The sequence below is a fragment of the Malaclemys terrapin genome, chromosome 2 (assembly GCF_027887155.1).
Source record: "Malaclemys terrapin pileata isolate rMalTer1 chromosome 2, rMalTer1.hap1, whole genome shotgun sequence".
Classification (NCBI taxonomy): domain Eukaryota; kingdom Metazoa; phylum Chordata; order Testudines; family Emydidae; genus Malaclemys; species Malaclemys terrapin.
In genome coordinates, this window is record NC_071506.1 from 241,137,012 (window position 1) to 241,153,623 (window position 16,612).

Here is a 16,612-nt window from a genome sequence, read left to right on the forward strand (position 1 = left end):
TGAGACTGCATCACATTCTCATGGAGGCCCCCCTGCATATCCACCTTCTGAACCCTCCCATTCCCAGCAGGCACTGAGTACTTTGGCATGGGTGAGGAGTATCCCTCCGGACATTGCTTCTGGAAGTCAACACGAATCCCCTCCTCCGGTACCGAGAAAGCAGCACAGAAGATCAGACACCGGTAAACAATTAGGACAAGGTAGAGCGTCATCTGGAAAGATGACCACAGGTCATCCACTCCAGCAGTGGTGCCTGGGCCATTGAGACTAACTCTCACTGCTATGCTGATTCCTTTGGTGCAACAGCAGCAGCATCATGAAAATCTCTTGGTACCAACACTGCCGGAGGTGTATGCAGCAGCAGAGGATCTACTCTGCCTCCTGGAGAGCCTCCTCAGCCCCCTCTCAGTTTTCTTACCAGACACACACGGATATAGAACGGAAGGAGGGCAGGTCATGGAATGGACACGTGCAACACATCTTGAAGAAAAAACAGTTACCTACCTTTTGTAACTGTTGTTCTTAGAGTGCTTGCTCATATCGATTCCATTCTAGGTGACTCGCAAGCAGTATCAGTGGAGGTGGGCTCGGAGTTCACTGTCGTGTACCTTGTAGTACAGCTCTGCCAAAGTAAGCGTCGTCTCGCGCCTGCTGAGTCAGTGCGCAGTGCGATGCGAACGTATGGACGGTGACCAGGTGGCAGCCCGACAGATCTCTTGGATCGGCATCTGCACCAGGAAGGCCGCAGAAGACGCCTGCGCTCTAGTGGAATGAGCTGTCACAATTGCTGGCAAGGGCATTTTTGCCAGTTTGTAGCAGTGGCGGATGCACGCAGTGATCCGACACAAAATTCTCTGGGCTGACACCAGGTAGCCCGTCATCCTGTCTGCGACAGCAACAAACAACTGTGTTGACTTGCGGAACGGCAGCGTTCTATCGATGTAGAAGGCCAGCACCCATCTGACGTTTAGCATATGCAACCTGCGCTCCTCATCTGGTGCGTGAGGCTTCAGACAGAGGACCAGAAAGTAAATGTCCTGCTCTGTGTGGAACTGGGAAACAACTTGAGGCCTCCTCAGGATGAATGCGCTTGTCCAAGGTCCAACATACAAAGCGCTTCCACTTGACTACATAGGTAGCCCTGGTGGAAGGTTTCCTGCTGCCCAGCAGGACCTGTTGGGCCGCTGCAGAGCACGCCCACTTGTCTGTGCTTAGCCACGGAGAAGCCATGCCATCAGGTGCAGCAGATTGCTGTGGTTCTGGGATAGCAGATCCAGACAGAGAGAAGTAACTGCACCGGGTCGGCTACCGAAAGACTCAGCGTCATGCCAAACTACTGCTGGCAAAGCCATGCCAGGGCAATGAGAATGACCCATGCTCTGTTTTGCTTCACTTTTAGCGGGACTCTGTGGATAAGCGTCACTGGCGGAAAGGCGTACATCAGCACTTGGAAGGCGTATGACAGGGAACCCTTGTCCCCGCCATAAAGGGAGCAGAACACGTGGCACTTCCTGTTCTGCCTGGACGCAAATAGGTCCACCTGGGGATTCCCCCACCGTTGGAAGATCAAGTTGACCACTTCCAGATGGAGGGATCACTCGTGATGAGAGGAGAAAGTCCTGCTGAGGCGATCTGCCAAGACATCCCTGGTTCCAGGTAAGTGAGCGGCCACCAGGTGGATGGCATTGTGCTCAAAGTTCCCAGAGTCTGAGCGCCTCTTGACACAGGGCCGAGGACCTGGCGCCACTCTGACTGTTGATGTAATACATCGCGGCTGTGTTGTCCATGAGGACCTGCACCACCTTGCCTTTCAGGTGGGGCAAAAATGTCTGACAGGCCAGGTGCACCGCCTTGAGCTCCCTGACATTGATATAAAGAGCTAAGACGTGCTGCATCCAGCAACCTTGGGTGCTGAGCTCGCCCAGGCTGGCTCCTCAACCCAGATCTGATGTGTCTGAGAGCAGAGTAAGTGATGGTGATGGGGACACAAAGGGAACTCCCTGCAGCACTGATTTGGGGTCTAGCCACTAGTTCAAGGACGAGAGGATGCAGTCCGGCACTGGGACTGATCGGTCTAGGGGGTGCCTACTGGAAACATAGACTGTTGCTAGTCACGTTTGCAGGGATCACAGATGAAGCCGGGAGTGCCTGACCATGTATGTGCATGCTGCCATGTGACCCATCAGCTGCAGGCAAGTGCAGGCCGTAGTGATCAGATGTCTCCTCACATGGGCAATGAGATCCGCCAAGGCCTGAAAGCGTGCTTCCGGAAGGAAGGTTCTGGCTTGCATGGAATTGAGAACCGCTCAGATAAACTCTATGCGCTGGACTGGCATTAACAGGGACTTTTCTGTGTTTATTAACAGACCCAATTGGTTGAAGGTGGAGCGTACCAGATCGAGGTTTCTCTGCATCTATCCCAGAGTCCTGCCCTTGAGGAGCCAGTCATCGAGGTATGGAAAGATCTGGAGCCCACAACGTCTGAGGTAAGCTGCTACTGGCGCCACGCATTTCATGAACACCCTGGGGGCCGAAGACAGGCCAAAGGGTAGCGCCATGAACTGGAAATGGCACTCTGCCACTATGAAACCCAGGACACAGACGGTTCCTAGGAATATAGAAACATGGAAGTAAGCATCCTTTAGGTCGAGAGCGGTGTACCAGTCCCCCGGATCCAGGGAGGGGATAATGGAGACCATGGAGACCCTGTGGAACTTCAACTTCTTGAGAGACTTGTTGAAGCCGTGCAGGTCCAGGATGGGTCTGAGGCCCCACTTTGGCCTTCAGGATTAGGAAGTATTGGAAGTAGAATCCTCTTCCTTCCATGTCCCAAGGAACTGCCTCCACAGCCTCTAACTGCAGGAGCTTGTCGACCTCCTGAACCAGGAGTTACTTGTGAGAGGGGTCCCTGAAGAGGGACAGGCAAGCAGGGGGGAAAGAAGGGGTATCCACAAACTGCAGGGTATAGCCCCGAGCTACTATGTCCAGGACCCGGTAGTCAGAGATAACCCCTGACCAAGCAGAACTGTAGGGAGAAAGATGGTTGAGGAAATGATGGGCAGGATCTGGCCAGCTGACTGGGACATCGGTCTCGAGCGCACCATCAAAACAATTGCTTTTGGGCCCCTGGGTACTTAGCTGGTCCAGGATGGGCTGGTAAGAGGAGGAAGCGCGGCGATGGCTAAACCCGGTGTTCCTTCTCTTTGCAGATCCCTGCCAGGCTCACCAAGGCCTCGACAGTGGTGGAGGCCGGAATGGCTTTCTAGCAGACTGCTGTGTATACATGTCTAATGAGCGAAGGGTAGCCTTAGTGTCCTTCTACCCGTTTAGCCTGCCATCCATTTGATCAGAGAAGAGCCCAACTCTGTCAAAGGGGAGGTCCTGAATTGAGGCCTGCATCTCCTGGGAAAGACCGCCGTTTGGAGCCAGGAGCTGCATCGCATAACCATGCCGATGCGACCACCCTCGCTGCCGAGTCTGCTGTGTCCCATGCCATTTGCAGGGAGCATCTGGCTGCCATGGTCCCTTCCTTTACCAGGATACCAAACTCCTGAGCCTGACCCCAAGGAAGGGAGTCCTGGAACTTCTGGAGACTGTCCCAGAGGTTAAAATTGTATCAGCCCAGCAGGGCCTGATGGTTTGCCACCCGGAATTGTAAACTATCTGTTGAATACATTTTTCTGCCAAATAAATCCAGTTTTTTGGCTTCTTTGTTCTTGGGGGTAGAGGCGGACCATTTGCCGTTTGCTTGTCCTCCTCGTTGGCCGCCGACACACTAGCGAGCCCAGGGAAGGGTGGGTATACAAGTACTCGAAACCTATGGCTGGCACAAAGTACTTTTTCCTCGGCCTGTTTTGAGGTGGGTGGGATAGAGGATGGGGTCTGCCACAGAGCCTTAGCAATCTTGAGGACCCCATGTACCAGTAGGGTGATCCAGGCAGGCGTGGAGGCCAAGGGGACATTGAAAAGGGTGTCCCCCTCCTGCTCCACCATCTCCTGCACTTCCAGCCTCAAGTTCTCTGCCACCCACCTGAGAAGGGCTTGGTGTTCTTTAAAGTCATCCAGGAGGCTGGCCATGGAAGGTCCCACAACCGCCTCATCGGGGAAAGAGGTGGATGCCCTGGCCACCAGTGGAGAAACTGAAGGCTCAGCAGACACTGGAGATGGAGGTTTGGGGGTGGGCACTGGATCCTCCACCCCGACCTCGGAGCGAGCTTCCGGTACCAGGCCTGGTGTTGGTGGGGCCGTCAATCTTCGCTCTGACACGTCCACAGAAACATGCTGCAAAGGGGGCATCATCATAGAATATCAGGGTTGGAAGGGACCTCAGGAGGTCATCTAGTCCAACCCCCTGCTCAAAGCAGGACCTAATCCCAACTAAATCATCCCAGCCAGGGCTTTGTCAAGCCTGACCTTAAAAAGCTCTAAAGGAAGGAGATTCCACCACCTCCCTAGGTAACCCATTCCAGTGCTTCACCACCCTCCTAGTGAAAAAGTTTTTCCTAATATCCAATCTAAACCGCCCCCACTGCAACTTGAGACCATTACTCCTTGTTCTGTCATCACCAGAAGGCCTCATGCTCGCCAATATGGCCACTGTGTTGGCCACTGGCCTTGCTGCCCCTGCAGTGCTATGGACAGCAGAGCAGTTTCCGGTGCCCAATCCCATCGCAGAAACCGGGACGATAGGCTGAACTGGGCCTCCGTGCCAGAGGAACCACTCTCTGGCGAACAGGGAGGAGCCGTTGATGCCTGGGTCTGCTGGCTGGTCATGGCTACTGGTGAGCACTGACTAGGCATAAGCAACTGGTGACTTTAGTGGGGAGAACAGTCCCAGTGCCAGGGAGATCAGCATCGGGGGGGAACGGTGCTACGGAGAGCGGTAACATGGGGGGAGCGGTGCCACGGTGCCGGTGACCAAGACTGATGTCTAGATACGGATTGGTGAGAGGGCAAACAGCATCGGTCATAATATGGGGAGTGTTGACCCCACACTGGGGAATAACGTCTTGGCATGCAGGAAGAGAGTTTGGGCAACCGGCGGTGCGGTTGTAACCTGCCACGGATTGCTTGTCCGGCAACCAATGGTGCCCCCCCAACCCTGGAGGGGTCTTAACGGCTAGCTTGTCCTCTCAGGGAGCCTTTGCCTGGTCCTGCGGCACTGGAGATGTCATAGGAGCAGGTGCAGACCTGTGCTCTCTGCGCGCCTGGGCTTGGGATGATGATAGTGCAGGCAGGGTGGTGGGTCCCATACCACTCACCAGAGTCAGCGATGGACCTTTAAGATGGCTAAGAGCTTGGTGTGAAGTCCTCACTGGGACCTTAACTATCAGCTAACTATGCACTTAACAACTACTTAACACTAACTAGAACTGAATAAAGGCCCAAAGTCCAATGGAAGAAACCGCTAGCTCTTGACAAGCAAGAGAGGCGCTCCGACTGACCACCACAAGCGGGAAGAAGAAACAGAGGGCGTGGGCTGGCAGTGCCGGATATACCATGGCATGAGTGTGGCATTCTAGAGGGCACTACAGCTAGCCCTAGAGGTACCGTTAAGGCAAAAATCTCTGATGGCCACGCACATTGCCGTGCACACACCTAGAATGGAATCAACATGAGCTAGCACTCCAAGAAGAACAGATACAGAACAGGTTAGTAACCTTTTTTTCCCCTCCTTCAAGTGAATGCACAGGTCCATTCCACTCCAGCTGACTCTCAAACAATTCAGTCCAGAAGTGGGTTTCAGAGTCTACCTGAAAAACTGAAAAAAGTACTTGTCCAAACTTGGCATCATTTCTGGAATGCTAAGATACAGTATAATGAGTAGTAAAGGAATGTATCAATGATCAAGCTACAGCTCTACAAATGTCTGCTATAGTTACTTTAAGCCAAAAGAGCTGCAGAACCTGTTTGAGATCCTGTAGCATGAGTACCCTGGCAATATCATAGCAGAGATGTGTGCAGGACAAAATCCAGGATGAAATCCCCTGCATGAAGACTGGAAGGCCTTTCATCCTGTCGACAACCGACATAAGCAGCTAGGAAGACCAACCATCTAAAACACTAGTCCTGTCCAATTAAAAAAATCCAACACCCTTCTAACATCCTAAGCATGGAGCCTCTTCTCATCCTTATGAGAATGGGGCTTAAGAAAGAAAGTAAGTATATGGCTTGATTGAGGTGGAATTCTAATACTAATTTAGTCACGAATTCCGTAAGTGGACATAATACCCTCTCCTTATAAAAAAGGGGGGGGAGGGAGAAAGAAGGGTTAGTTGCCAACGTTCGTAACTCTTCTCGCAGAGGTAATAGTTACCAAAAATAGATGCAGTAAAAGAGAGGTAGCCATTGGTTCAAAGGGTGGAGCACCAGATTTAAGCCCCAGGAAGGAATGGGATCCATGAGAGAGCTATAACCTGCCCAGACCTTTTAAGAATCTGACATAACATCAGAAAATACTGAGTGGCCAGCAATTTCTGGGTGGAAAGCAATGATAGCTACCATGAGAACTCTGATGGAACCAATCTATAGGGCTTGTTGTTTCAGGTGGAACAGAGAGAGTCCACAACATGTTGAATAGAAATCAGGATTGGCAAAACACTTCTCTGTTTTGACCACAAGGAGACTCACTTCCACTTCAACAGGTGGAGTATTTTGCACATTCCCCAAACACCTCTTGAGGTGTTAACCATGGACTATCCAGGCTGTAAAATGGAGAATGGCTGGGTCAGGACATAGCATATGATTGGGGTCCTGGGAGATCAAAGTAGTCCTGGTAGAGAAGCTCAGCAGACTGTCAAACCAATGCTAGCAAGACAAAGCCAGAACTGTAAGGATCATGTTCTCATGATCCAACTTCTGAACACCAGTAAGGAAAGAGACTATGAGATTGGCGATACAAAACTCCCAAAGATGTATCGCCTCTTGACAAAGACTGATTTGGCCCATCACTCTCTGTTCATGTAGATCACCACAGTCTGTGGCGACTTGTAGAGTGTTGCCCTTGATATGAGGGAGAAAAGCTCGACAGACCAGATGAATAGCCAACAATGCCCACACATTTATGTGGAGAGCCAAATCTTGGTAAAAACACAGACCTTCAGTTTGTAGGTTTCCTAGGCGAGCTCTCCAATTTAAAAAAAAATGTCCATAACTAAGAGTTCGTGTGCACAAGGAAGGTGTGAAGGTAACTCCCATACACATTGGCTGGATCCATCCACCAGACCAGAGAGGCTAGTACTCCTGCAGGCATTCAAATCAGCATGTCCAATGGGTGACAATCCACTGGAATCCACGGGGAATCCACTGACTTTACCCAGCTTTGCAACTCTCTGAGACAAAGCCTGGCATGCCAAACCACATACAACAAAGAGGCCATGTGCCCTGGTAGTCTGAGGCAGCTTCTTACCATTCTAAGGGGCTTTGAAGTCTATGTAAACGTAACATTGTCTGGAATTTGGCTTGAGGTAGGAATGCCCTGGCTAGTGAAGAACCCAGAATTGGCCCTAAACATTAAATTCTCTGATCAGCAGAGAAGATTGGCTTGTCCTCGTTGGTCAAGAGACCCAGAATACTGAAGAGGGATTGGATCCTGGATAGACTGACTTCTACTTAGGGTATGGATTGACCTTGTACCAGCCAGTCGTCTAAGTTAGGGCACACCTGCACTCTTGCTTTCTTTAAAAATACAGCTACCACGAACCATGCATTTTGTAAATACTCACGGGACAGCAGACAAGACAAAGGCCTAAACTTATAATGGGTGTTGTTGACCAGAAATCTTAGGAATCTCCTGCAGCTTTGATGGATAGCCATATGGAAATATGCATCCTTCAAGATGAGGGCAGTGTACCAGTCTCCAGAGAAGGGAATGATACAGTCTTTACATATTTATTCAAATTTCACAGGTCTAGGATGGTTCTGGGACCTCCTTTCACCTTTAGAATCAGGAAGTATCATGAATAGAAACTCTTCCCTCAATGGAGAGGGGGAACCTCTTCTATAGCTCCCAAATTGAGAAGAGACTGCAATTCTTGGAGATAGGAATCCTTGTGAGAATGGGTCCCGAGGAAGGACAGGGAAGGGAATTAGAGGGTCAGAGAGTGGAGGAAATAAACTGCAGGATTCAAATAAACTACTTGTCCTCAGTACTTAGGACCCATTGAGCTGTAGTAATATGGGATCAAGCACACAGGAAATGGGATAACATGTTGGGAACCAATAGGGCTGAGAGAAATGTTACATCACAAACTAGTATTCTATTCCCGACGAGACAGTCGCTTACCAGCACAAATTTCTTGCAGCCAGTACAAGACTCAAAACTCAGCACCTTGTGAATAAGAGAGAACTAACTCTGCAAGAAACGACAACACTACAATAATCTAACACCACTAACAAATACCACTAATTTAATTATTTATAAAAAGGAAGATTTCTCCCTTTGCAGGGAAGTTACCTGCAGTAGCAAGCCAATGCACTTGACTACCGATTATGGGTTGTAAGAAAAAAGTGGGGGGAGGCAGCTCCACCCTTTATACTATCATTCAGAAGCACAAGGTGACTGAGGGCACACACACCACACCGATGGATATCGCTAAGGGAAAAATCTCCAACTTGGGAGACTGAGTGCACACACACCTGCAGTGGAATGGACACATGCAATCACTTGAAGAAGCTGGGTTCAATTTCTAACTTTGTTACAGATTTCCTACGTTACTCTGGGCAAGTCACTTGATCTACCCTGTGCCTCAGGTTCCCATCTGTAAAAAATGGGGATAGGACTTCCCTACCTCACAGGGGTGTTTCAAAGATAAACTCCAACAACAATTATGAGGCACTTAGGGTATGTCTACACTACCTGCCAGATTGGCGGGTAGGAATCGATCTATTGGGGATCGATTTATCGCGTGTGGTGCAGATGCGATAAATCGATCTCCGATCGCTCTCCTGTCGACTGCTGAACTCCAGCTCGGCGAGAGGCGGAAGCAAAGTCAACAGGGGACCGCGGCAATCGACCCCACGCCATAAGGACACGAGGTAAGTCGAACTAAAACACATCAACTTCAGCTACTCTATTCTCGTAGCTGAAGTTGCGTATCTTAGGTCAATCCCTCCTCCAGTGTAGACCAGGCCATATTAGATACTACAGTGATAAGAGCCATATAAGTGCCTAGACAGATAGATAGGTGTAATACACAGAGTAACTGAACATATTGATCTACTTGTTCAGCACAGTTCCTTAGTTTCACAGCATTTCCTTTTAACACAGAAGCAATCAGCTATTTAATTTCCAAGGTGCTAAGTTTCAGTGCTGTATGGAATAAGCAGTACATTCTATGAAAGTGTAACAGGGTTCTGTGTGGGTACAAATATAGGAAGCCACTACCAAAGATCTTTTTGCAAAGGAAAGAAAATAAAATCTCTCTGCATAAGTGAGACTGTAAACTTTGGTTTGCATAGACACCAAGGATAAATGATATTAATTTGAAAAACACTTTAATTCTACAAACTAATCTGAAGTTTCCAGAACAATTAATACCACATTTAAGGTTAATGAAACTGTTTATAATAAGAATGGCCTATGTTTATCACAAGAACAAAAACACAAATTATGTCCTCAGTATTCCATTCTGCCCACACTGAACATTCTGTCCTGCTAGTGTCAAAGAAAGCCAAAAATCAATTACAGTTCTTCAGCAGACACAGATTCAGTTTTTATCATTTCATGACATATTTAGGTTTCACTGTAATGCAGAACACTTTATGCTGGCACACAAATATTAAAAATAGGACAACACAGCCAGCCTTGTAATCTCACAGTAGTGTGTCACCCTACAAAACAGAACATAATTCAAAATTAGAATATGGAAACCACAACATGGGCTACAGAAAGGCTGTCTTTGCTGCATATGTAACATATTAGCCTACTGCTAATACATATGATCAAGACGCCCTCCAGTGACTGATTCCAGAAAAAAATACAGCCAACTACAGTTGAACAGATGAAGAACTCCTTTAGCTCAACAGGTAGAGGCATGTGCTTTTTGATGCTCAAATCCCTGGAGATCAATCCCCAGTGAACACCATGGAGTCTTTAACTAATTCTGGCTAAGGTATGTCACACATCTAAAGGGTGAGGTATTTATTTAATCATGAGGACATGTTGATTATTCTTCATCCACCATCAGCTTTGGATGGAACTGAATATCAAATCCTATAATAATCGTATCATAATATTGCACGCTGGAAGCAAATATAGGTAATTTTAATAGGATGGAATGCAGCGACCTCTAAAAACCTAATTGACAAGTGGCAAATTCAAAAATGATAAAAACAAAAATACTTCTACACGGCAATTCGTCTGTGGAACTCATTGTCACGTCATGTCACTGAGGCCAATTAGCAAAATTCAGAGGGAATGGATGATTATATGTTTAACAATATATTTCAGAGTTCTAGCTAATGCTAAAATAATTAAAATGCTTTGGAGGAATATGAAAACCTCATACTTCAGGGCTTAAGCCACTCTCTAACTATATAAAAAGTATGAAGAGATTGGGGTCGGTGGGTGGGAAGGAAAGAGTACCTCACACTGAGGTTTCCTGAACTTTTCTATAAAGCATTTGGTGTTGGCTACTGTCAGAGAGACAGGATGGACCAGGTGTCTGATCTATTATGGCAATTCCTACACAGCTTGCCAGAGATCTGAGAAGAAATGTTTTAGGAAGATCAATTTCGGTATTTTACTGAACACAGAAGCATGTTGTATGATTTTTTTATTTAGTCAAATTAGCTCATTCTTACAGTAGGAGTCATTCACTCAGAAAGTGTAAATGATTCTCCAGCCTGTATTTAATTTATGGGTACACAAAGAGCTAAGAGACGGGTTCAGTGGTCACATTGTACTCAATACAAAAATATCAACCTCAAGAATGATCACTTTCTATCACTACCAATTTTTAACCAAGTGGTAAGAAGGCGAGAAGGAGAAGCTGAATACAGATTAAGTTGGCTAAATTTGATAGGCCTAGAAGTGGCAGGATACAGCAGAACAGTTTCTGAAGTGTGGGAAATCACAAAAGGAAGAGAAGCACATAAGCTTATTTTTCATTTGAATTTACAGTTTTCTGACTTCACATAGCATACAGGCTGGAAAGGAAAATATTAGAAAATCTGAAGTCAGAACCAAAGGCAGCTTTGACACCCCCAAATTTTACATCATTGAGTCAGGAGAAAAGGGATGTAAGGAAGAAAAATACAGAGGCTATAAATAAACAATATACACTTTCATTTGCTCAAATGTTGACAGTTGTAATTTGTGGACAATCCATTTTGTAATAAGAGAGGAGACATCAGACTTCACACCTTGGCTTGTATTTTGTTCCAAGAAATGAGCTGGTTTTGAGATTTCATTTGGTCTTTAAAGTATATAAAATTAGCATCTTTAAAAACTATTTAACCCCCTTTCTAAAATGCTAAATACTAAGAGAAAGAAATACACCAGTAAGAAATTCAAGACATGCTTAGCTTTACACTTTAATGGCATCAGTCCTATGCCCATCATGAGGGTTTCACAGATTCTTTGCCACAGAATCCAACCCTCAACATAAAACTTCCTTTTTTTAAACAATTCTACTTCTAACCCTTTTGGGGTAGGTCTTCAATGCACAGTTAACCTGGGTCATTGGTAGGATCCTGCCAAATTCACAGCCATGAAAAACACGTCACAGAGTGTGAAATCTGGTCTCCCCCCGTGAAATCTGTTCTTCCCCATAAAATCTGGTAGTTTGTGTACTTTTACCCTAAACTATAGGCAGTGTTTCTCAAACAGGGGGTCCCAATCCAAAAGGGGGGGGGCGCCTTGATATTGCCACCCTTACTTCTGTGCTGCCTTCAGAACTGGGCGCCTGGCCAACAGCTGCCAATTTCCAGCTGCCCAGCTCTGAAGTCAGCCAAAAGTATGGGTGACAATACCACGAACCCCCCCACACACCCCCCACACACAATAGCCTTGCAACCCCCTTTTGGGTCAGGGCCCCCTGTTTGAGAAACGCTGACTGAAGGGCTTTACATGTTTATATTTTACTGTTTTAAAATACATATTCATGCTTTGTTACGATATTGTGAAATTTAAGATTTAAATAGCTGAAACCGTGAAACTCAAGATTTTTAAAATGCTATGACCGTGAAATTTATGAAAATGGACCATGAATTGGGTAGGACCATGGTCACTGGCACCCTGGTCTGAGCACCCACATTAGCTTAGCTTGGATGCAAGTGCTGCCACAGCAAAGCTATCCCATGTTACTATGGCCTCACTGTTTCTGAGCCTGCCCATGTGTGTCTGGGGCATATCCCATGGTTTTGTCCATGAAGACACTCTAGGATTCTTTCCCGGTCAATTGCCAGATAACTCGTCTTCTTTCAGGGGAAACTGTGGGATAGGCATTGGAGAACTTTCAGCACTTGAGGAATTTTTGCCTGCACCCTCACTCAAAGCGGACGTATTTACTCATGTTTTTATGCAAGGCATTTGGAAAAATATGCCCTTTTAAAATAAACACTTATTTAACCAACAGATAAAGCAAAAAATTTGGTCTCAAACACCTTAAAAAGATTGTTTTAGATTCTGGATAGAACAGAATTATTATGCAGCAGCCACTCTGGTCTTTTAGGTAAACAGACAATTAATAACCTTTCAAGATAGATTTATATTTTGTTTTCGATCTTATAAACTACAAGAAAATTACAAATAATCTAGGTCTACTATGTGACTTGCTTTAAAACAATTATATAATGGTGTGGTAGCTAACAACCAGTTAGAAGTCAGGAAAGAATGTCCAGAGTCCAAGTTTTGGAACAGACTCAGCTGACTTCACTGGTGTTCAGGGGCTGTGAAGATACCCGGGGGAAGAAAAGGAAGAGAGAACCAGGGCCACGTTGTGCCTCTCCTTGTTCTGATGCTCCTACTCCCAGCTTCTGCAGGGTGTGTTTTCATCCTAAGCTCTGCCACTGGGAATTCTTCCTTTCCCTCCTTCTTGCCCATGTAGCTCAGTAAGGAGAGGGGCACTGGATTTGAACCCCTTGTTATATTCTAATTCCCATAGAAGGAAGAGGTAAGGAGCTCAACAAATCATGGACAGAACAGATGGCCACCAACATATGATTCAAGAGAGAATCTGAACAAAGTTCCATTTGGAGACTGGCGACCTGATAACTTGGTTAAATCTTACAGCGTGTGCCAGGTTTGTTAAGGCACTAAGAGTAAGAAGTCCAGTAAGACTGCCAGATGGACTGGCTCATCACATAATAAAAGAGGGAAAAATAATATTTGACCGAAGAGTAAGTTAGGACAAAGGTTTTAATGAGAAATGTACATATGAAGTTTCTGCATGCATAACACTATATAAAATGTTTTCTTTTAAATAAACATTTGATTGTATGCTTATGATACAAATCAACAAAAAGATCAATACATTTAAAGTTAATGTTGATTATTATACCAGTAGATCTCAAACTATCATCCCCATAACATTCAAAAAATAAAAACTACTCAACAAATTACATTCTCCTTCGGAAATCATGGTAAGTTTATGTAAACATATAGAAAGAACAATCTATGAATTATCTGTGGAGATTATTCTCTAACAAGTCAGAGGGAGCTAATCCTTCTAATATTAAAACAAGGCCAAATTTACCACAACCAGGAAAGTTAAGTAAATTGCATCTAATTGTCCTGTGATAAATTAGCACTTTTCTGTTTCTGTTCTAAGTGGAACATGGCTTGCTAGTCTTCAGGAACAATTGACTTGGATGGAAAAATATTGATCCACTGCAAAACAAACATATCTGGCTTTCCACAGGAAGCCTTGCTTTTAACTGCCAACGCCAGAAAGCAGAGTGACCTATTTTAAGTAGTAAAATGGCTACTTTTGGTGCAATATAGAATGCAAAATATTAAAGACAAATGTAGTTGTCAATCACTGATTCACAAGATAATTGAGCTTTCCAATATACTGTATGTCATGTTCATTTAATGATAATGAGAGCTAGCATGGTTCTTGTATTTATGAAATGCTCCATACCCCATTAGAAGCAAGTACATCTTCTGTCTCATCATCTTTGCTGTTGACCTGAATTTCAAATGGATTTCCTTCATTACAATATTGCTCAAACAAAGTTATGGTTGTTGAGATTGCTGAAGCAGGCTGCTTACTAGGCGACACAGACGGGGAACGTGACTGCTCCATGAATTTAAACTCCTGTTAATAAAAATACAGAATAATTGTTATGCCTTGTAATGTAGTTTAAATATTGATTCATAGCTTTCTGTCAATTACCGCTCTGCAACAAGAGTTTACTTCTTATTTAAATACAGCTTTTAGACTGATTGATGTTAACCTTGAAGTTAGCAATCTCACATGGTTTGTCTTTCTAATTTTAGCAAGTGAGTCTTGCTGCACCATGCAATATACCTCTTGTATTATGGAAATCTTCATTTTCTAGAAATAAATAGAAAAGCTTTTACCAGAAATTAAAAAGAGTATTTTCACAAGAGAAAGAACAGCACCTAAATCTCAAACTATACAAACACAGCAATCAAAATGTAAAGAACATATTTCCAAAATTAAAGTGACACTATCAGACTAAAAAAATATTTTAAAGATAATTCTCTTTACTTTTGTTACAAACATTTTAGCTTATTAATATGGAACAAATTTCTAAAATATCCTTATATCAAGTACATTTCAAAATTTTTGGACTATTACGCTGCACAATAATACAGGATTGCAAGAGACTGGGAGGATGCTCAGAACTTTTGAAAAATCAGACCACTTAATTGAAGTCCTATCTCTAGATATTAATTTCTGAAAATCTTGGCCTAATTTTTTTTTTGTTGAAATCATTTATTTTTAGTTATTAATCTCGGAATAGTAAATTTACATAATAAACATTTAAAGATATAGATCAGAATGTACTGGGCTAACAGGACTTGAAATGTAGTAATTTCTACAAAATTTAGATGAATAGTTTCTGGGATCTGCAGCTACTCTTGAGTTTCCCTGCCAGTGCATGTGGTTTAACAATCACATTTTTCTATTAAAAATGCTTTTCTTTCTGTTCTATGAAAGATCTCTCTTTTTCTCTCTTGCTGCATGAATGTATATAGTCAGCTTCCTTGTAAAGTCAAACTAGAAAATAGTCTTCAATCCCCCGCAACCATGTTCATCCTTAGCAAACTAGATATTTGTAGCAACAACTCTAGTTATGTGACAGGCAGTCCCAAATAGGTAGATATTAAAAAAGCAAATAAAACAGAAATGTTACTATTTACCAACCTCAGCTTAGTCAGAAGCCCTGATTCAAGAAAGCACTAAAGCACATGCTTCACTTGCTTTCAGTGGAATTTTACCACATGCTTTAGTACATTCCTGAATGTTTTCTTGAATCAGGCATGTTACCATTTTAGATGCATTTAAATCTGAGGTTTAGAATAGCATACAAAAATCCCTAAATAAAAATCACTAATTTTACTGTACCATTAAAATAACCCAAAAATCAGACTGGAGTTTGCATCTCCTATCACATCGCAGACAGCTGGTCTAGATATATAAAACAAACTTATTTCAGAAAGAACTTTTGCATACTGAGTGGCAGTACTTACATGAAGTTGTAAAATACTAAAGCTTGACTTAACAGGACAAAGCTCCCAGGTCTCGTTCTCCAAGAACATTCGCAATTCTTCAAGACGAGTTCTGAAATACAACACTCTAGATAGTCAGAAAAAAAAAAGTCACAGCTGAACTGTTTTAACATTAGAATGAAAAAGTGCCTTCAATTGAACAAAAAAATCTTTAAATTACACTTGAAAATACAAAGTCATCCTTATTTAGGCTTTGCTATTAATTTCCTTAGTAGAGAAGTTCAGATCATCACCTCCCCAAAAACTTGTGGTTCCCTCCAAAATGAGCCCCTGGGAAGTTTCCCTTGTAAATTAACATTATCTCAGATTAACTAATAGAAAAGGAACTAATAGCAAGAGGCCAAGATTTGGAGTGTAAGAAAAAAAATATCATTTCTAGTCCATGACAGAACTTTTAGTTCTCACACGTTATCTCCTTGATTGGTCTCCTGTGAGGGACTTTGTTGAAGGCTTTAGGAAAGTCCAACTAATTATATCATGTCCCTTTATCCACTATTTGTTGGTGAGGTTTTCTGTGACAAGAATGGGCTTTTGCATTTTTCACAGGAAGGTTGGCTGGTCCATGTCTTTGAAGGAGCCATTGTTGAGATCAGTTAGCAGTGTACACAATTGTTCTTTGCTGGTTTACCACCAGCCAGGCAGGGGCAGACCAGTTTTGCAAGTGTTGGTTCAAATATTTCCAAAGTCCTCTTTGAACTTCATCAAATATGAAGTACAATTCAATCAGGGTGACCAATCAACATTTCTGGCATAGATTTTTCTGGCTTGGTGAGTTCCTGCAATATTTGGGTTATCTTTTCTGATAAGTAGGTAGAAGGCTTCCTTCCAGCAATCAGTGCTCTGACCAGGATGAGCTGGTTCACTATGAAGAATTGCTCTGCCTGTTGTGATTTAGCAACTGTGATGGTA

At 44.2% G+C, this 16,612-nt stretch overlaps 1 protein-coding gene across 2 annotated transcripts in view; it reads right to left on the bottom strand.

Annotated features, from left to right (window-relative positions):
* Nucleotides 1–16,612, bottom strand: part of VPS50 (VPS50 subunit of EARP/GARPII complex) — a 180,195-nt gene that overhangs the window by 74,101 nt on the left and 89,482 nt on the right. For both annotated transcript variants that reach the window (XM_054020452.1, XM_054020451.1), the window contains exons 17-18: nt 15,665–15,755; nt 14,085–14,261 (exon numbers count right to left, since the gene is read on the bottom strand). In XM_054020452.1, coding sequence (XP_053876427.1) covers nt 14,085–14,261; nt 15,665–15,755 — 268 coding nt within the window. The remainder of the gene's footprint in view (nt 1–14,084; nt 14,262–15,664; nt 15,756–16,612) is intronic.